Source organism: Ambystoma mexicanum, chromosome 4q (genome assembly GCF_040938575.1).
Source record: "Ambystoma mexicanum isolate Mex_15411 chromosome 4q, UKY_AmexF1_1, whole genome shotgun sequence".
Lineage (NCBI taxonomy): Eukaryota > Metazoa > Chordata > Amphibia > Caudata > Ambystomatidae > Ambystoma > Ambystoma mexicanum.
The window spans coordinates 236,475,575-236,497,241 of NC_090928.1; the positions used below are offsets into that span (position 1 = coordinate 236,475,575).

A 21,667-nucleotide genomic window follows, 5' to 3' on the forward strand; every position below is an offset into this window, starting at 1 on the left:
TCATAAGTGTTCACCTTGTAACCCTTAATCCATCCCTCTAAGTTCTTCAAACTTTCACTCACCCAGGTAGCCCAAGGGGTACCATCATGCTTTTTGAGGGTCCAAAACCTCTTAAGGTACTGGGAAGGGCTCTTCCCAAATCTAGCTATCAAAGCTAGCTTCACACATTCATAATCCTTCTTATCCTCCTCCCCCAACTCCATTACCACATCAGTTGCAACAGGGGGGAGCCTAGAGAACAACCAGGAAAGTAACTCATTTCCTGTAATGTCCTGGAGCCCATGATTATACTCAAACAAACACATCCAACTTAGGCTCATACATACCCACAAGCTCTTTAGGCATCTGGGGTCTTTTGGGACTGGAACTCCTAGAGGATCCGGAGAGAGAAGCATTTTCAACAGACAATATCTTCATCTCTAGCTCATGCTTGAGCTCCATTTCTCTGAGCCTTAGTTCTTGGTGCCTTTGTTCTGTTAGAGCATTAAGTCTCTTAAACTCCAATTCAAGTTTTATTTTCTCTAGTTCAAAACATTGAGGACTAAATGTGGGACCTGGCAGAGGTCCAGTAGGTGCAGCTGGCAGAGCAGGTAGAGGCCTAGGGGGGGACAACTACATCATCTTCACCCTCCTCTTCTGCTTCTGACTCAAGATTATCAATACTAGGATCAATATCAATATCATTACTGTTATCTGCATTTGCTGGAGTGGTGGGTTCCTCTGAACCACCATCCAGACTTTGGTTTGCTAACAACCTTTCTATTAGCTCCATTTTCTTGCCTTTAGTCAGGAGATTCTTATGCTTACAGAGAACTTTTAAACAATCAGCAGTTTTTGAGCAAGGCACTCTTGACTATAACTTTCCATAGTTGACAGGTTAGATATCTATAAGCACACTAAAATGTATGCTCGATATAAATCCCACCGCTGTACACCAGTGTTAGGCGGAAACCTGTGCAGTTCCCTTAGGGACCACTGAAAAAGGCTTAAGACTACAAGTGTTGGCAGTAAACCCAATTGGTAGCAGTCTGTACCACCCAGATTTACTTGGTAGCTGTGGCTGAGCAGCCAGACTTCTCTCAAGTAGAGTTAGACAGTATATAGAGTATATAAGATAGGTACCAAAATCCAGTAGCACAAGCAAACACTGACCAGAGCTTTGGTATCAAAGTATATAATTATTTATTTAAAGACACACTTATAGAAACACTCCAGCACTAGTATTGTAAGCAAGTTCAAAACACAGTCACTATTAATATATATACATCCCTTATTCCTTATTAAACAAGTCTTAGTTAACACCACTTATTTTCAGGCAGAGGTGAGCGCTTAACTGAAGATGGCACTCCAATAAGTTATCAAAAAAGGGAGGGAAAAGGCAGAAATTAGAAACGCACACAACACTAATACTTTAGAAGTACCCAGCAAGGCAGGAAAGTCAAAGTCTACTTGTGAGCAAAAAGTTCAGAGGCCAGGCTCCCTCTTGGAGAGAGCAGAGCACCAATGCGCCCAAGATCACACAGTTTAAGAGGCTTGAAAAAGTCTTGCAGAGAGTTCAAAAAGGAATTAGTTCAGCTCAGAAAAGTTCAGTTAGCCAGCCTATGGTCAGCCCAGGTAGTAAGTCGAGGATTTAATAGACACCCCATACAGACCGTTGCAATGGAGGCTAGGCGGACACAGTAACTTTAAAATGGAGAGGATCCTCCAGCGGGGGAAGTTGTTCCTGGCAGCGGGTGCAAGTCGCGGCGTCGTCCAGAGGAAGAGAAGATCTCGACGTGGAGGAAAGCTGAAGGTCGTTGCACTGCCAGGGAAGAAACCATCCGCGGAGTTCTCCGGTTAAAAGGTACTACCCTTTTATTCGCGGTCGTGGTAAATCGTGGTATCCCGGTTGCCGGGGTGCTTGGCACAGGCAAGGCGGCCACGAAATGATCCGGGAAGGCGAAAAGGCGGGTAAACTGGTTATCCCCACCAGTCAAAGGAAGAAGACTCTTCGGGATGAAGGTCTTCTCTGTCGTCGGGAAAAGTGGTGAGACGGTTCAGCAGGGCTCCACCGGTGGTGGTGTTGCAGGTCGGCTCAGCTTCTCCCTCCAGGAATTGTTTAGGTCCTGTGGCGACGTCTGAAGTTCCAGTCCCCAAAGCCCTGCTTTTATGCAGACAACCCCCATTCATCAGTCCTAGCTGTCACTCAAACATGCTAAGTGGTGAGCCGGGCGGCTCACCACTGGGCCAATCATACAAGAGTGCGACTTGAGTTGCTGAGGTAACTCAGTCCAGGGTGCCTAAACCCCCATCCCACACATCCTGTAGACCCAGACAGAGTGGCACCACTTTTGGAGGCTTCTGTGTAGAAGCCCGCCAAAAAGTGGAACAAAGGGCTCGACTTGGGTTGAAGTTACAGAGGCGAACACAAACGCCATTTTAAAACCGAGTTCTGGCAAAAAGACCCATCCGGGGAATAAATATTAAATAAATAACCCAGCAGTATCTGTAACATTGCACCAAAAAGTGGTGTGTTTAAAATGAATGGGAAAATCCCATAGGAAATATTCCGGTGGAATATTTCGCGTGTTATCCACTGCCACCAGCCAGAAACTCGACGAGGGGGGACTGCACAGTGCCCCCTCGAAAAACAGACCCAGGGGCAATCTAATTACCCCTACCAGTACTTCCACAGTATGATGGTTTGTACTGGTTCTGTTCCTAATTTAAGACTAGTAAAGTCAATGGTGACTTTACATGCCCTGGGAGACAGTAGTCAGTCCCAGGGTATGGAGTCTATGTTTGGGGGTCACTATGACACCCCTGTGTTACTGCACTGAGGGTGCTGTGTAACGCACTTACCAAAAACCACATAAAAACCTATGGAGTAAAAGACCCCATAGCCAATAAAACACATTACAAAGTCAAAGGATATCTCAAATCATGTCTAAGAGTGGGAGAAAAAGAGTCTCGCTCTTAGCAGGAGAAAAAAATAAACCCCAAAAATCCAGCAAAGCTGCTGGGGGACTCACTAGGTTTGGGAAATTAGCCTTAACAGAGAATTCTCCCTAACAGTGCTGGACGCCCTGGCCCAGGGGCACGCCTTTGAATTTCTAAAAAAAAGTGCCCCCGCATTCCACCTGTGGTCAGGAAGGAAAATCACGTCCCTCAACTGCTATTGAAGGTAAGGGCGTTGCTCAAAAAAGGTGCCATCAAGCTCGTCCCGAAGAGGCTCCGGGGCTCCAGAGTATACTCAAGGTACTTCCTATTGAAAAAGAATGGCGCCCCATCCTGGACCTGCAATGACTGAACAAGTACATCAAGGCACAGAAGTTCCAGATGGTCACCCTCCAGCACATGCTGGGACAGCTGGAGGAGGGCGATTTCCTGTCGTCGTTGGATTTGGAGGATGCGTACTTCGACATCCCCATTCTGAAAGGACACCGAAAGTTCCTCAGGTTCGTGGTCCAAGGACAGCACTACCAGTTCAAGGCCCTCCCGTTAGGATTGAAGTCGGCACCCAGGGTGTTCACCAAATGCCTCGCGCCGGTGGCGGCGTGGCTCCGCCTGCAGGGGATCCACGTCTACCCCTACCTGGACGACTGGCTCATCCGAGCAAGGACAAGGGAGCTTGCCGTGGATCACACAGCAAAGACCGTCCAGCTGCTCACGGACCTGGGATTCTCCATCAACTTTCCCAAATCCCACCTGGTCCCGTCGCAAGTTGCACTGTTTCTGGGAGCCAAGCTTGACACAGTGGCGCGTCAGGCCTCGCCGTCGGAGGAAAGGACGAAGGCCATCCTGGGCAAGGTGCAGCGTCTGCTGGCCACGGACGTGACCAGGGTGAGGTCCATCAAGTCCCTCCTCGGGATGATGTCCTCCTGCATATATCTCGTGCGTCTGTGCAGCCTTCGGATGCGCCCTCTGCAAGAGTTCCTTGACTCCCGCTGGATCCAAGCGACGGGCAGCTTCGAGGACAGGATCCCACTCGACGAGACCTTCCGACGAGCGATCCGGTGGTGGGGCACCCGCGCTCATCGTACGGCGGGCACAGACTTTCAGACCCCATCCCACCAGATAACGGTGACGACGGATGCCTCCCTGGAACGGTGGGGAGCGCACACCAGAGAACTTCACATGAGAGGCCTTTGGCTCCCGGAGGTGAAGACGCTCCACATCAACATCCTGGAGCTCCGTGCAGTGTTCTGGGCCCTAAGGTCCTTTCTCCCGTCCCTCAAGGGCAAGGTGGTGAGAATCTTCACCAACAACACCACCACGATGTTCTATATCCGGCGGAAGCAGGGAGGAACCAGATCCCTAGCCCTCTCCAAGGACGCCCAGGATCTGTGGCATTGGGCCGTCGCCCAAGGGATGTTTCTGGTGCCCTTTCATCTGGCAGGGATAAAGAACACCATCGCCGACACACTCAGCAGGGAGCTGCGCTCGTGCCACGAGTGGGAACTACGTCAGGATCAAGTGGATCGACTCTTCCGACGATGGGGAAAACTGCAGATCGACCTGTTCGCGGCGGCGACGAATTCCAAGTGCCAGAGGTTCGCCAGCAGGTTTCCCCAGCCAAGGAACATGGGCAATGCTTTCTCGTTCCCCTGGGATGGCCTGTTCCTATATGCGTTCCCTCCGTTGCCGTTGCTGCTCCGACTCGTCAACCAGCTCAAGAGGTCCAGGTGCAGGATGATCCTAGTCGCACCGGCGTGGCCGAGGCAGATCTGGTTCCCGGACCTTCTGGACTTGTCAGCGTCCCCACCAGTCAAGCTGCCGACGGGCGCGGATCTTCTCTCCAGAGAAGGAGGCGCCATACTTCATCACGCCCCAGAGTCGCTGAACTTGCAGGCCTGGCTCCTGTAGCACTAGAGTTTGGAGGGTACGACATCCCGGCTGACTGCAGAGAGGTCCTTGCAAAAGCCAGGGCGTCCTCAACTCTCAAGTGCTACGGACATAAGTGGAAGAGGTTCTCTGTCTGGTGCCGTGCACAGAAGATTAACCCTCTATGGATTACGGCCCCTCAAGTGCTGCCATACCTACTGTCGCTGGCCAAGGCTGGACTGGCTCACGCCTCCATCAAGATACATCTGGCTGCTGCGATCTCCCGATACACCAGAACCACAGGACGGGCGTCCTTGTGGTCCCATCGCCTGGTGAAGGAATTTATGAAGGGACTGTTCGGATCGTTCCCGCCGGTGAAGGCCCCTGCCCCGGCGTGGGAACTCAACGTGGTGCTGACCAGGCTCATGGGGGCGCCATTCGAGCCCCTGCATTCGGCACCGTTGAAATTCCTGTCGTGGAAGACTGCGTTTCTTGTGGCCATCACCTCCGCACGGTGAGTGGGAGAGATCTAGGCCCTATCCTGCAAGCCTCCATACTTGACTTTTCACGACACAAGGGTGGTGCTGAGGACGCACCCCTCTTTTATGCCCAAGGTGCCGTTGGACTTCCACCTCAGTGAGCCCTTGGTGTTACCGGTTTTCTTCCCGTCGCCTTCATCACCGGCCGAGAGGACTTTGCACTCGCTGGATGTGGCTAGAGCGCTGAAGTTCTACGTGGACCGCACAAAGTGTTTTCGGAAGACATCACAGCTTTTTGTGGACTTTGGACCTGTGAACCAAGGGAAGGCTCTCTCGAAGGCTTCCATTTCCAGATGGCTCTCAGGCTGCATCACCCACTGTCATCGGTTGGCAAACCGACCGTTGCCTGGCCGTCCGAGAGCCCATTCGACCAGAGCTATCGCTGCTACCACGGCGTTCTTGTCTGGTGTGCCCCTGCTGGACATCTCCAGGGCTGCTACGTGGAGGTCGACGCACACCTTCACGAGATTCTACTGCGTCGACAGGGATTCCAGGGAGGATTCCAGGGTCGGCCAAGCGGTGCTGCGCAACCAGTTCGCCTAAGGTGAGCCTAGTGAGGAGGTAAGAACTGCTTAATGTTGAGTTTTGATGTAATGCTTAATGTTGAGCCTTTTTTCCACCTCCCGTTGGTTGTGCATGTGTGTACTGCTATGTATTCTTGTATTCATGAGCATGTGAATCCATGCCAGACCCCATGCTGGAGAAGGAACAAGTTACTTACCTGTAACTGTTGTTCTCCAGCATGGGTCTGGCATGGATTCACATGCGAACCCTCCCTCCTACCCCTCTACGGCTCTTCACTTGGTCATACTGCCACTTTGCGTGCTACCAAATCTGAAGATGGCTGCCAGATGCGGGGCTTAGGGAGAGGACAGTCATTGGCTGGGGGCAGTATGACCCAGAGACCAGTGATTGGTTACTACTGAGAAAGACAGATCAGAAACAAAACTGATACTGATTTTTTCTTTACTAAGGATTCCCGGCCTGACGACGGAGAATATTCATGAGCATGTGAATCCATGCCAGACCCATGCTGGAAAACAACAGTTACAGGTAAGTAACTTGTTCCTTATTGCAACTGCCCACTGCTACTGTGATTGCCCTTGTTAGTGCAACTGCCCGCTGCTACTCTGATTGGTCCTGCTAGTGCAACTGCCCACTGCGACTGCCCAATTAGTGCAACTGCCTACTGCCACTTTGATTGCCTTTGTTAGTGCAACTGCCTACTGCCACTGTTATTGCCTTTGTTAGTGTAACTGCCCACTTCTACTGTGACTGCCCAGTTAGTGCATCTGCCTACTGCCACTGTGATTGCCCTTGTTAGTGCAACTGCCCACTGCTACTGCCCTTGTTAGCGCAACTGCCCACTGCTACTATGATTGCCCAGTTATTACAACTGCCTACTGCTACTGTGATTGCGCAGTTATTGCAACTGACCACTGCTACTGTGATTGCCGAGTTATTGCAACTGCCCACTGCTACTGTATTTGCCCTTGTTAGTGCAACTGCCCACTGCTACTCTGATTGCCCTCGTTAGTGCAACTGCCCACTGCTACTCTGATTGCCCAGTTAGTGCAACTGCCTACTGCCACTGTGATTGCCCCTGCAACTGCCCACTGCTACTGTGACTGCCCAGTTAGTGCAACTGCCTACTGCCACTGTGATTGCCTTTGCTAATACAACTGCCTACTGCCACTGTGATTGTCCTTATTCTGACCTCCCATCGCCCATGCCTCCACAGTCTCTCAGGAACCCTAAGACCAACACGCAGGCTTCCCGCTTGCCCTCACAATTGAAAACATACCTCACCACTCTAACCAGGCACCTGACCACAGCCATAGTGTCTGCCCTTTTCTCCCACCGCAGCTCAGCTCCACTAACACCTCTGAACGCTAACTCATCCTTCCTCACCCGTTCGCCTCCTCTGAAGTGGAACACCACCTCCACTTTTTACTCACCACTCGCTCCCATCACATACATGGCCCCCCTTAGGTGCCTCACTGCTTCGAACGGCCTCCCGGTCCACTCAGCCTCCAGGCTCGCCAGACTAAGGTCTCACACCATACCTTTACAACACCACAGCCTCCCCACTCCCTCAGCTTCGATGAATCTCAGGCTGGGCACTCTTTCACACCGCCCCTACACCTCTCACCAAACCAGTACCGTACACACATTCTCCCTGTCGGAATCACTACCCTATCATTTGTCCATTGCCTTTGCACCCCCACGCTCATAAATGACACCACCAAACCTGCTAATGATCCCTCCCACCCCCCCTTGGTACCTCCCACTCCAGCCTCTCCCCCACCCACCCCACTAAGAAAAGTACACTGCCACCCCCCTTAAATGCCCACTCATAAATGTACGCTCCCTCCCCTCTCATGCCTTGCAAATCCACAATCTTAACTACTCATGACCTTGACATACTTGCCATCACAGAAACCTGGTTGCACAAAGTGTCTGGTCCAGCCATCGCACTAGCCCTACCACCTGGATACTCCATCCTCAGACAAGACAGACCACTTCTGAGAGGAGGAGGAGTAGCTCTCATCACCAAGAATGTCCTATCCATTAGGCAGAGCAATCTCCCTTTGGATGGCAATGCCGACATCATATCTGCCAAAACTATCCATGCCCCCCACCTGCACCATAAACATACACTTTATCTACCTACCCCCTGGCCTACCCTTAGACTTCCAAGGACACCTCCTCCACCTAGTAGGTGAAAACCTTAAAAGTTCCACTAAAACCATTTTTCTCAGTGACCTTAATCTAGGTCTTAACGATCCCAAAGATAAAACTGTCTCAGCCTTAGCTAAAGAACTTAAGGATCTGGGATTCAGACAAAAAGTCACCAGCCCGACTCACTCCAAAGGCCACACCCTGGACTGGGTTGCTGACCACAACTTCTCCTCTGTCTTCCTCTGTCAGCTCCAACTCTGCCTACCCGTGGACCGATCATAACTTTATCCATTTCACCATTCCCACAGCTCCAGGCACAAAAGCTCTCACCTATGCTCCCTCAGCGCAGATAAGAAGCTCCAAAAAACTAAATAAGGACAACCTTCGTCACTTCCTGGAAATCCCTGAACTTAGGCCTCAGTTCTCTAGTGACCCCGGCACACTAGCAGATATCTACGCTGACACCCTCACCAAATCTATCAATGTCCTATCCCCGATCGAATGCAAAAAAGAGAAAAAATCCATGCACATAAACTCATGGTTTACAGAGTACTTACACGCTCTATGCACCAGTAAACGAGATGCGCTAAATTAATGGCACTCTAATCCAATTAACCCCGCTAAAGTAGTCTTCAGAAAGATATCTGCCCAATATAAAGACGCTATCACTAAAGCCAAATGGAATTCCTTCAACTCTCGGATCACTAAAGCCAACTCTCGTACAAAGGAAATTTTCGCCATCTTTAATGAACTCATCTCTCCCTCCACTAGCCCAGATCAGATCATTAAAGATGAAGCTTGGTGCTCGAGATACAAGTAGCGTTGCTCAGCAAAATAGAACTACTCGAAGAAAAAATTCGGCCACATTGCAAAGCCTTACCTGACCATGACCTGCCTCCCCTGCGAGGTCCCCCCTTTAGGAACTCTAAATACCTGTTTTTCTCCTTCCGGGATGTCACAGAACCAGACGTCCTGAACCTCCTCCAACACCTAAAACCATCTATTTGCAAAGGAGACTTTTTCCGCTTACCATCATTAAAGAATGCGCAGACTCCTTAGCACCCCTCCTAACGGCGTTCATTAACGCTTCATTTAAAACAGGCACTGTCCCATCAAGTCTCAAAGAAGCATGGGTGTGCCCTCTCTTAATAAATCCAGCCTTAGACCCCAAATCCCCTAATAACTACCGGCCAATAACCACTGTCCCGTTCCTCTTAAAAGTCCTGGATAAAGCGGCCCACAACCAGATTCCACACTTTCTCGAATCAAACCCCATCCTCGGAAAAAGACGATCAGGATTCCGTAAACGCCACGGCACAGAAATCGCCTTGGTAGACCTTAAAAATCAAATAACAGCTATTCTGGACATAGGTAAGCCAGCTCTCCTACTCTTGGACCCCCTGCCTTTGGTCTTGTAGATCACAAGATCTTCACCTCACATCTCACTCATGCCGCTTAATTTTCCAAAATAAGCCTCTTCATGGATCACATCGTTCCTTGAAAGCAGAGCCATGAAGGTTTTCTCTAACCAGGCGAGTGCAGCTCCTACCACCATCCATTGCAGAGTCCCTCAGGGCTCTTGCACAGCGCCCACACTTTACAACCTGTTTTCGAAGCCGCTCTTCGACAAACGGGACGCCCTCGGCATAGCTTATACAAACTATGCTGATGATACTTGGGTACTCCTACCACTCTCAGGCTCCTATGACTAAGACGCTGCAGCCCTCCATCTAATTTACGCCACCATCCAAGCTTGGCGACAAATGGGTTATGTCTCAATGGAGATAAGACGGAGATCATTATACTTGGCTCCAAAGCAATGCTTTCCAGACTTGGTAACCAATATTGTAATTTCACCATTGATGACTCCATCATCCCGGTCTCCTCATCAGTTAAGACCTTAGGGGTCTACTTAGACTCCACCCTATCTATGACGAGGCAGGTTAGTGCCATTGCCTCTGCCTCCGCTCATACCACCAAGCTGATAAATGCAGTAAAACCCTTCTCATCCAAACCAAACTTTCAATAGCTAGAGCCACCATTGGGGCCAAACTCGATTATTGCAATGCCCTTTTAGCAGGCACCTCGGCAAAAAACATAAATAGACTCCATGTCATACAAAACAATGCTCTTAGAGCAGCATTAAGTATCCCCAAAAGAGAACACACAGCGCACACAAGGTGAGCAGCCCACTGGCTTCCCGTGAGGGAACGAATAACTTGCAAGACCCGAACATACACGCACAACTGCTTAACTCTCACAGCCCCCCGTCCCCTCCCTACCTATCTGAGACTATCCATAGAGCAACCTCCACACGCCTCATAAGAACTGGCTACTCACATCAACTACACATCCCCACCATCAAAGGGGCCAAAGCAGGGGGGGGGGGGGGATCAGTTTCCCACACATAGCCCCTAAACTATGGAGTGCCTTACCCAACACTCTGAGCCGAGACCTCCCTCCCAGCTTTCTGGAAAATGCTAAAAACTGCACTCTTTAACTGAATACACCTACTCCTCTCCCCTGCCCCTTCCAACCCCCCCTTCCCTCCCCGGTACTCTGGTTTGTAATTATGATTGTATTTTTGTAAATAAGCCTCTTACTCTATAAAAAAAAAATCAGTTCTATGTAACCAAGTATGCTTTCTTGTAACAGCGCCACAATGCCTCTGGTCTGTTGCGCACTATATAAATGTTAATAAATTAAAAGACCATTACCATCCCTTTCTACTCCAGCCAAAACCAAGACTGTTAATCTGCGGATAGAGAAATGCTTTCAGCCGGCACCTGCAGATATACCTTTTATCAAAGGTCAGTTAAAACTGAATTCTCTGGTGGTTACTACTACCCGTAAAAAAGGGCAGGCACCCGCATAGCAACTTTTGAGGCTAAGCCAGGTTGTAAGAAAATATACGCTGTCTGACTAGAAAATAGAACACGTGTTGCATTTGTTAGTGCTATAACTGATTATCTCTGAAATAGAAAAAGTAACAGTGTTTCTAAACTCTTACCTGTGAATTGCTTACTGCCATTCTGAAAAGTATACAAAGTTAACTTTGAATTGTGTCCCACTATTCTAGATAGTAATAGAGTTGGTATTCCTATATTATTCCTAAAACAGAATAATTGTTAGTGTATTACCAATAGGGTTTTACTCTCCTTGAATAGCGTACTGCCATTCTAAATGTGTATCATTAGGTTTTTGCTTACCTTGAACTGCTTAGTGCCTTTCTGAAGTCTGATAGCGTTCTTGCTTATCTTAGAATTGTGCTCCACTATTCTGAAAAGTAACATTGGTTTAACTACATATTCCTGAAATAGAATAAGTGTAAGACTTCATTACCAATAGGGTTTTTCTCACGTTGACTAGCATACTGCCATTCTAAATGTGTATCCTGAGTTCTTACTTATCCATAAGTGAAGTACATACTGCCCCTCTGAAAAGTAATTCATAAGTTCTTGCTTGCCTTAGAATTGTGTTTCACTATTCCGAAAAGTAATGTTGGTGTAACTCTATCATTCCTGATAGAAGAATAAGTAACATATGTTGCAAGATACCTAGTTGTAACATTGTTGGTATAACTATTTTATTCCTGAAACTGAATAAGTAACATAGTTTATTACCAATAGGCTCTGCTTAATCTGAATTAAATACTGTAATTCTAAAAGTCTACTAATGTGTATTTTCTCACCTTGAACTGAATACTGCTATTCTAAATAAGATTTATACTTTGGTTTACATATATTAAGTATTGTTTTGGTTTTTATAATTGTGTTTCACTTATAATGCTGCAAGTTCTTTGTACCCAACTACAGCCCTCTCACCCTCCTAAAATAGGCCTGGCTACTCTGTCCACGCTACCAAATTATGCAGTTCAGGTCTATACTAAGAGTTGAAGTATACTGTGTTGCCTAAGGTATCATTTTATAAAGCCCCTTGGGTGGACTTTAGAAAACCTGTCCTAACAACGTCTGGGAGTATGAGAACAACTAGGTAAAGAAGAGGAAAGAGAGGCAGGAGTTATTCAAGTTTCAGTAATCCATTGAAGTTGCAGGTTAAATCTAAGAAACAGGTTATGGTTGGCGTGAGATTTGTTGCATTTGGAAAAAGTGGTCCCAAGCCCAATAGAAACACAGAGGCGGAGAGGAAACTGTAGGGTACGTAAGGTTAGATAGGTTGTGAGTGTGAGGAATAGAAGAGAAACAGGATTCTGGGAGAATAGTGTACAGGAAGAGAAAAAGTCACGGTAATGAGAAATAATATTAGGGAAGGATTTGGGAGAGAAAGGTCACTGGGAGAAGAGAGCAAGAAAAACAAAGGATTGCTGACATGCAATATTAAATATAATAAGGGGAGAGAAAAGTAGCACAGGAGAATAAGTGATGAAAATGTGCTCCATGAGCATGCAAGCAGGGGCAAACAGATGCCCTAGTCTAATGAAAAATAAGAGAACAGCATTAGCACGGGACCTCATCATGTTCAGCTCCACTATGGGGTGTAGTAGCGGATGAACCAATCTCACTAAAGGAGCAGGTGAAGGCCAAGTGAGGTGTGGCCTGCATTGGAAGACCGGGTGGAGAGGTGTGATGCAGATGGACAGTTCTTTTCTCTCTAGCATGTTTCAAGGTATGAATCTTTGTGGTCCTGGGTCTCCTTTGTTTTCGTTCTCTACGCAGGGCCTGTGGGTTAGGCCACACACGCTCACCTCACATGCCAGCACACCTCCTCCAAACTCTTGTCCAACCACCTGCCATTCCTTTCAGTTTATGAAGATTCACCGAGCGTTTTTAATGGAGAAAATATCCATAGTTCCTCACCATTTGTCTTTAAATTCTTGATCAAATTGCTCTTCATCCCAGAGTCCAGGAAAAAGGGTATCCTGAAAATGTATTGATGGTATCACTCTAAATTTTACAAGAAAATGAACTGTCTAGGTCCCTGTGGTTCATCATTGGAAGATCAACCAACCTGGATTGGAACCTCTGTAGTGACAATTATGTTTTTTATTCTATCATTACAGCTCACCTGTTTCAGAATTTGCTTTTTCCGTCAGGGCAAGGGCAGTGCATGTTTATAAAATAGTACTGGTGTGCATTTTGGAGATTGTGTGTGGGGAAAAAAGTGATTTCCTTTAAAAAAAAAAGTTTCCCTTTTTGTTATTTGAGTCTCCGGATCATTCACGTAGGTGGCAGTGCTTAGTGTGTGACTTAAATGAAGATCCCTGCAACAGAAAACTAGGATTTGAAGTCAATGTTCCTTCCTAGAGTTCACACCGTAATTGCTGCAGCCCTTAATTTTTAGCCCAGACTCCAACAAGTCTCTTCAACCATTAGTGCTTCTTATATTGTGCGCTTAATTTGAAGTTCGAAATTCACTAGTTTTACTTCATCCAAGTCAATGATGGGGAAGCAGCAATATTTTTTTTTTGCTTTCATATATATGCATGCCTAGGGGCCTGATTGTAAACGCTATCATTGAGTAAAGACTTTTTCAAGTAAATGCTGGATTTTTGTAGTAAAGATGACTGATAGGGGTGTGGCTAAAGAGCCATGCAGTAAGACGTGTCTCTGGGAGACTCCTGCGGATCCGACATGATCCTGAGTTTAAATCTTAGCTGTAAGGTGCGTTTGTGCACATAACCTGAAGCCTGTGCAAGTGAAGGGGCCGTGCAGTCATTCGTCCGAGCAGTGTGTGGAAAGATGGAAGGTCTTTGAGCTGCGGAAAGTCGGTGGCCCGGTAAAGAATGAGAGAATCAAAAGGATGCGGCTTAACAAAGGACAAGGCTGACGAAATGATCGCAGCAGAGCAACACGTCAGCGAGTCACCGGAGGTCGCGGTATCCTGTGCTGGGTGCTCCGGGCAAGTTGGAAGCCTCACTTTACTTGACCTGGCCGGGGCCAAGGCAGAATGAGAGCCTCCAAGCTAAGTGACCCGCTCTGTGGTGGATGAATTTATAATTGCATCCGTGAGTGAGACACCTGCACGGGTGCCCACCCCAGTAGGAAACACTGGTGTAACTACAGTGAGCTGTAACAACAAGGGGCCTTGAGTTACAGGCCTCCTGGGGACGGAGTGTGATCGATGCGGCTGCAACAGAAAGTTAGAAAGAACACGTGGAAGAAAAGATACACTGGCGAACGGCTCCCACTGGGGTCCGTCCCTGCAGCAACGACTGAGTTTAAAAACGCACGTTAACAGTATTGCAGTTTTGCAGCGCTCCAGCCCATAGAAACGAGCGCGGCCCAAGGCAGTGAGAAGCATAGCACGGACGGTGCTCATTGTGGTCCACCCTGGCAGTCTACAGAACGATGGAACGGAGTAGCGTGTGAAGGATAGCGCACAACAAAGACAACAGAATGTTATGTGGTCTGCCCCACGATTGCGAGCACAGCCCACCAGGGAGGGAACAAGTCTTGTGTGAACAGTGCTCGCCATGGTCCGCTCTGCGCAACCTACGGTGCAATTGGTAATGTGTGAGGGATAGCGTTCCCCAGGGTCTAACCTCTCTCCCTGGCTGTTCAACCAATACCTGGCACTTCTTGCCCACCGCATTGCCACTCTCTGCCCCAACTTTCAGTGCTATGCGGATGACACTCAACTCATTTTCAGCCTCCCTTCCGCCACCTCTTCTCTCTCTCATCTCTGACTGTCTGCTATCCAGGAGTGGTGTGCCACAAATGATCTCTGCCTTAATGCCAGTAAGACTGAGATTCTCCTCCTCGGCACACTTGCTCCCTCCTTTCCTGTCACTCTCTGGCCAGCCTCTCTTGGCCCTCTTCCTGCTCCCAACTGTGAGGCAAAAAATCTCAGGGTCATCTTCGACTCCACACTCTCCTTCTCTCCTCACATTTCTGATGTCTCTAAGAAGTCACACTACCAGCCGCACCTCCTCTGAGATATTCTTCCTTTCCTCTCCTTCCCCTAGAAGTTCAGTGTCTCCAGAGCTCTGGTTCGCTCTAGGCTGGACTACTGCAACAGCCTCTTTCTAAATCTGCCTGCCTCTATTCTCCACCCTCTGCAACTCATACAAAACAGCGAGACTTGTCCTTGGCCTCAAGCCCAGGGATCATATCCCTCCAGGACTGAAATCTCTGCACTGGCTCCCAGTGGCGGCGAGGATTAAGTTCAAAACCCTCTGCATTGTCCACAAAGCCGTCTGGGGGTTGGGGCCTCAATACCTTCAACTCTCTCTTCCTAAATATCTTCCTTCTCGAGCTATTCGCTTATCCGCCTCGAACTCCCTCAGGGTCCGTCGCCTCTCCAAGCAGCGAGTTGGGGGTAGATCTTTCTTCTGATGGGGCCTCCCTCTGGAACAGCCTCCCTGCCTCTGTGAAACTTGAGAACCATCTCCAGTTTTGGAAGCACCTCAATACCTTCCTCTTCGCTTCTGCTTTCTCTCCTCCTCTCCCCTGCTGATCTCCTGGCTGAAACTGAAACTGCACTGGTTACCTGGCTACCATCTGATCTCGGGGCCCTAGGTATTTGAGACTTTACAAGATAAAGAGGGCAGAATGTTTGTGCTGCCGGGGCGGGTAGAACACAGGGAATTTTGTATAATCAACACATACGCACCAAACCAAGAGACTGGGGCTTACTTTTGCACGTTATATCCATTAATTAGTCCACACAGGGATGGATGGTACATTGATATAGGGAGGTGACTTTAATTGTACGCTTAACCCTATATTGGACAGGTCAGACCACAAATTCATGCACCCGGCCCTTTCGGCCAAGGCCCTACGCATACTGTTGCAAGCATTCAAGCTGTCAGATATATGGCAGACTCTGCACCTGCAGGCCCGGGGATACTCGCATTATGTAGCTCCCCAGAACCTGCACACTAGGTTAGACTATATTTTTACAGGAGAAGACACCCTGGGTGAATTTGGATAGGCAGAATATAAAGCACGAGTGTTATCAGATAATGCCCCGCTGGCAGTTACGTGGCAGTGACCCCCGCAAGAGCATGTATCCTGACGTAGAGATTGAGGAGCGAGTCCCAGAGAGACAAATCATTCCGAGAACAGTTAAAGGAAGAGGTGCAATAGTATTTTACTTACAATACAGGAAGTGTTGAGTCAGCAGGCACGTTTTTGGAAGCCTTCAAGGTAGTGATCAGAGGGACTGCAATTGCCAAGGCGAACGGGGTCCATTCCCCAATAGAAAATGATTTACGTAAAGTGGAAGCTAGAAGCCATAAGTGGTCATAGTGCTCTCATGGGCGAGAGTGCTTGTGAGGTTGTTGCCCTGCAGCAGGATTGTTTAGGACATTGGGCTAGATTAGGCAAACTGAGCTACAGGAAATCATTTAGAACGGCAACATGCAGAAGGAGATAAACCAGGGCGCCTGCTAGCTTGGCTGTACAAAAGCTATTATTCGAGCAATAAAGTCAAGGGATGGAGTGATTTGTGAGACGCAACAAGACATAAATGTTTCAGTGAGTTTTATAAGCTGCTATATGAGGAGGCTTCAGGCACTCAGGCAGAGATAGAAGAGGCTTTAGTGGTGATAGACCTCCCCAAGCTAGACACAGAGGCGGCAGACAGTCTCGAGGCCCCCATAACGAAAGAGGTGTTGGAACACACCATTAGAGGGCTGCCGTCAGGGAAAGCTCCAGGAGCTGACGGACTACCTAGCAAGTTTTATTAAGAATTCATTGCAGAAGTTACGTCCCCATTGTTGGCAATGCTGAAGGAATCCCTAGATAAAGGCATTTTGCCGCTTTCATTAAGAGAGTCAATCATAGTCCCATTACTGAAACCTAACAAACCTGATACCGAATGTGGCTCCTACAGACCCCTCTCGCTGCTTAACCAAGACGGGAAGATACTGATGGCCCTGAAGGCTAATAGGTTGAAACCAGTAATCCATTAACTCATACACTCCGACCAGTCAGGTTATGTCCCTAACAGGAATATCTCATGTAATCTGAGACGGTTGAACCACGTCATTGATCATACTCAAGACAGCGCCCAGCTCTTGGCGGTATGCTCGCTAGATGCTGTTAAAGCTTTCGATTCGGTCAGGTGGCCATGGTTAGTAGCGGTGCTGAAAGGTTTCGGTATGGGCCCGACCGACACTGGGTGAAGCTACTATACAGTAACCTGGGGGCTAGAGTTAAGACGAGCAACACAATATCTGAACAATGAGAGTTGGGCAAAGGCACGAGACAGGATTGCCCCATATCTCCTATGCTATTTATATTGGCCCTAGAACCATTAGCGGTATACCTAGAGACAGAATTTCGAGAGGCTGGCATCACAGTACGGGACGATACACATCTGATCTCCCTATATGCTGACGATATGCTACTTTATCTACAACAACCAGAGATTAATCTGCGAGACATACTTGATGTGTTTGAACGATATGCAGAGCTCTCTGGGTTTACGAACAACGCACAGAAGTCAAGCATATTCCCTCTAGCGTGGTATAGGGGAAAGCCCCGTGGGGCATTACCAGTGCTGCTGATTAAATGGGAGGAAGGCACGTTTAGAAAACTAGGAGTTGACCTCTTTTACAACTCTGAAGTAGAACATAAGCAGATCAGTTCTATGACATTTTGGGCTAAACTGCCTCTATCGTTGACGGCAAGGGCAGCGCTGTTGAAGATGGTGGTGCTTCCTAGGTTGCTTCATTATTTCACCAATGTCCCCTATAATATACTCGGAGCCTTTTTTGAGACGCTTAACACCACCTAGGTGTAGGAGTTTTTTATGGCATAATTCGAGGTGTAGGTTATCACTGGAGAAATTGCAGAGACCATATGACCAAGGTGGGATTTAAGTGCCGGATTTTGAGTGGTATGTTGTGGCATGCCAGCTGCAGTTTGTCACTCATTGGCATTGGATGAACAGACCCAAGATCTAGGGTTACTGCAACCAGTATACGCCGCTTTCTTCCTGAAAAAGATGGTATGGACCAAGGTGCCGCAGTACCCCAAGCCTCCACTGTTGCTGAAGTTAGGTGTGACACTGTGGCACAGGGCTTGCTGATTTCTGGGCAAGGATGCACCCTACTCACCCCAAGTCTCATTGGTGACACTTAAGAGATGATAGGCAGATTAAATATCAGGAAATGTTGGTAACCTAGATGAGTGGCGACAGTGGGCGATGTACTGAAGGAAAGGCGGCCGAAGACCTTTAGTGAGGTCGGTGCGGAATCAAGAGTTGGGATAGGGCAACATATAACCCACGCCTGACTTCTTCATACACTGAAATCGAAATAGGTGGGCACAGAGGGAGAGTGAATGGAAGACGAGACAATAGAAACATTCTATGATATCTCGGAAGGGGGGCATGCAGTATCTAGATTATCTGAGATTCTGACGGCAAAGCCAGATAGTCATTTAATAAAACTTGAGCAAAGCTGGGAGGTTGATTTGAAAGCGCATCTGTCGGATGACGCTTGGAGTAGGACCTTGAGGTATCACTGGAAAGTGTCCAGAAACGCGAAACTACAGTTGATTCAATTATATGTAACTCACAGAGCTTACTTAACTCCGGAGAAGATATCAAAATTTAGTTACGCGGCAGGACAAGTGTGCCCTGACGTTTGGCCTGATCAACACAGACCTGACGCACATGTTTTTGGCCTGTCCAGACATAGTCTATTTTAGGAAAGCATGGACCAGACCCTAGCCAGGATTGGCCCATCGGCAGATTCGAGCTCCTCCAAGGCATGTCTGCTGGGTATCTTTCCAGACGAGACATGTTAGTAAACTGAGAGACTTAGCGTACATATTGGCGAAACGCAGGATTGCAATAGGGGGGAAGGCGCGTAAATGCCCAGTCACTAATGTGTGCTTGAGAGACCTCCAGAAATGGTCGCTGGCAGAAACAGTGGTCTGGCGAGAAGCATCTTGGCATGGTCAAGAGGAGCAGAAAACAAATGTTTTGGCTTCGACGCATATGATACAAGAACTGTTGCCCTCTGCACAGGATGATACGCAAACACAGACACACGCAATACTGCTAACGGGCGGACCGAGTGTATGTTAGTTCAAGCAGTGTAATCTATAACACTGGTAGACATGAGGGGAACAGGCTGGGAGGCAGGGGAGGGGGTGTTGTGGGAGTTGAGTAGATGCATTACATGATGTATCATTAATGTTAGTTACATGTTTGTATGTTATTTGTTTCAAAAACCAATAAAAAAAGTTTTAAAAGACTGATAAGTAATCAACCCTTAATAAGGCATACCATATTCAAGCTGTAATTAGGGTATGCCTTTCATTGCCAATTCTTTCACTTTTTGAAGTTCTAAAAAATATGTGCCATGAAAATGTTTGTTTCTTTTTCAGCATAATTCTCCTTCAAGTGGCGACAGTTCAGACTACAGTTTTGACTCAGATGCTGACCATTCCGAAAGATCGCATAAAAAAGCAATTTCACTCTACAGGGATTATGAACCTACCTTTACTCAGGTACCATGTTAACTTTTCCTTCTTGTTGTCACCTCTGCTTTAATGCTGGAGTTCTGTGTTCAGGAAATCCTTAATACTTTCTTGTAGAAACTTTTGGATGCTGTCCCATTGTACAGTGTTCTTCTCAGGCATTTGATCTTCATGGATTCACACACTTTTAATACTTGGATTTGAATTCTATCACATTATATCATAGCAATGTTTTAAACATTTCAACTTATTCCCTTTACACCTAATTTAGTACCATTTTACCCTGACAAGTGTGGTGGAGAGGCATTAGACTCTGCCTCTAGAGACCATCTACAGATTCTTAACCACATTTTGTGCGTATGGGTGCCACTTGGCTACTCTGAAGTATAGTCATTGTATTTCTTCTGAAATGAGATCAGAATGAATGCTCTGTGCACAACACTGAATTCATGTCTGTCTCCTACACTGTGCGGCACATGCTTCTAATGTTTTTGGTTACATGTGATAATGTCACCTGGTAGGCAACTTCTTTGTGCCCCACTAAAAGCCTTCCCCCACATATTCTAGGACGGGTATCATTTCCTATTATATAGTCCCGTCCTAGAATATTTGGGAAAGGGCTTGAATTTCTGAGTGCACATTTGGGGAAATCTCTCCCTCTGGCGACCTTTTCCCAGCCGACTTTATCACTGGATACCATGCTTTTCAGGCAGAAAACTACTTGGGTTTGCGGCAGATTGCCACTGCCCATAAATTACCGGAAAATTACCAGCAACTTCTGCAGAAGTTAGGACAGATAGCAATTTCGAATGAATTGTGTCCTCCCACATATTCCTCATCTTAGATATTTGTATCGTCATCTTTGCTGCATCAGAAAGAAATGTGCCACACCAGAGGGCGCTGTGCTCGATATCGAGGCGACAATGTCCCTTGGGGGCTGCCGTAGAGCATCAACGTCATCCATAGTATAAATAGCTCGAGCCGCGCCCGTTGGCATCAGTTCTGTTTTTCCGAAAGCTTTTGCTTCGTGTGTATAAAAACGGTGCTTCAGTCTTTCGAGCTGTGTTCATCATCTAACCCTTTTTAAAGCCCCTAAAACTGGCTTTAACAAGTGCCAGAAAGAAAATGTCCATAACTGATCCCCATCGAGTTTACCTCTGGTGCCTGGGACCTGTCCATCGAGTTGACGACTGCGGTTCCTGTCAGGCTATGACGGGTAAAGCTCTCGAGGAACGACGAGGTAAATTGGCAGTGGGGAAGGAATTTTCAAAGGCCACTTCGAAGAAAAATAAAGGCTCCACGGAATCTATGGAAGAGTCTCGCCGTAAGTCGAAGCCTAGGTCGAGGAGTCGGTCTAGAAAATCTTCTTCGTCTTCCTCGAAGAAGGCAAAGAAGAGGTGTCACTGATCTCCTTTTTTTTCTTCATCTTCTGATACAGGGGTTATCACTTGTCCATCAAAACATGATTCCCCTAGAAAATGGGAGTCTTTTAGAGCCTCAATGATGCAAATCTTCCAGAATGTGGCCAGACCCCCTTGAAGAAATCGCGTGAAGACCATGCTTCAGCTCATTCTAAAGATGACAGAGGAAGGTCAGTGACTAGACGCTCTAAATCTGGTGAGAAGTCGCTGAGGGTGTCGTTGAGAGAAACCTCTCCGATACATCATAAAAAAAGCAAGACAGGCCTATCCGTGCATAAACTGAAGGCGACAGACAAAATGGCGTCAGGTCCTAAACGGTCATCGAAACCTGTGTCAAAGGTTTCCTCTACGCTTCTATCGAAGACTTATTTGAAACCAGTGTCGAAGGCTCTGTCGACACCTTCCTTGACGGTGCTTGAATCTAAAGCTCCTTCGACCTTATCGAAGCCAGCGTTGACAACATTGATTCCGGCACCATTATCAGCGCCTTTGGCAAAACCAAGGTGGATGCCTTGACAAACCAGGGTAACATTTTTCACCCTGTCCCAAGGAAAGACTTTTTCCAAGTCTATGGCCTCTATTTTTGAGGAGGAACAATCCTTGGAGGAGGAGACTTCCCCTTTTGGGGTGAGATATGGTACAGAGAATGCCCCTGAGGAACTAATTAACCCTCAGTCCAAGATGTCTGACCTGTATGACTGTCTCCAAACAGATAGTGGTATAGACACGTCACCTGAATTGGAATTCAACAAACCTGACCCAGCTGATCACGCTGACTCAGCATATAGAAATATTATGAATAGGGTGGTGGAGTTCATGAGGTGGA

At 47.6% G+C, this 21,667-nt stretch overlaps 1 protein-coding gene across 3 annotated transcripts in view; it reads left to right on the forward strand.

Moving 5' to 3' along the window:
* ZC3H6 (zinc finger CCCH-type containing 6) overlaps positions 1-21,667 on the forward strand; it is a 1,150,225-nt gene that overhangs the window by 315,165 nt on the left and 813,393 nt on the right. For all 3 annotated transcript variants that reach the window (XM_069607788.1, XM_069607786.1, XM_069607787.1), the window contains one exon: positions 19,328-19,450. In XM_069607788.1, the coding sequence (XP_069463889.1) occupies positions 19,328-19,450 (123 nt within the window). The remainder of the gene's footprint in view (positions 1-19,327; positions 19,451-21,667) is intronic.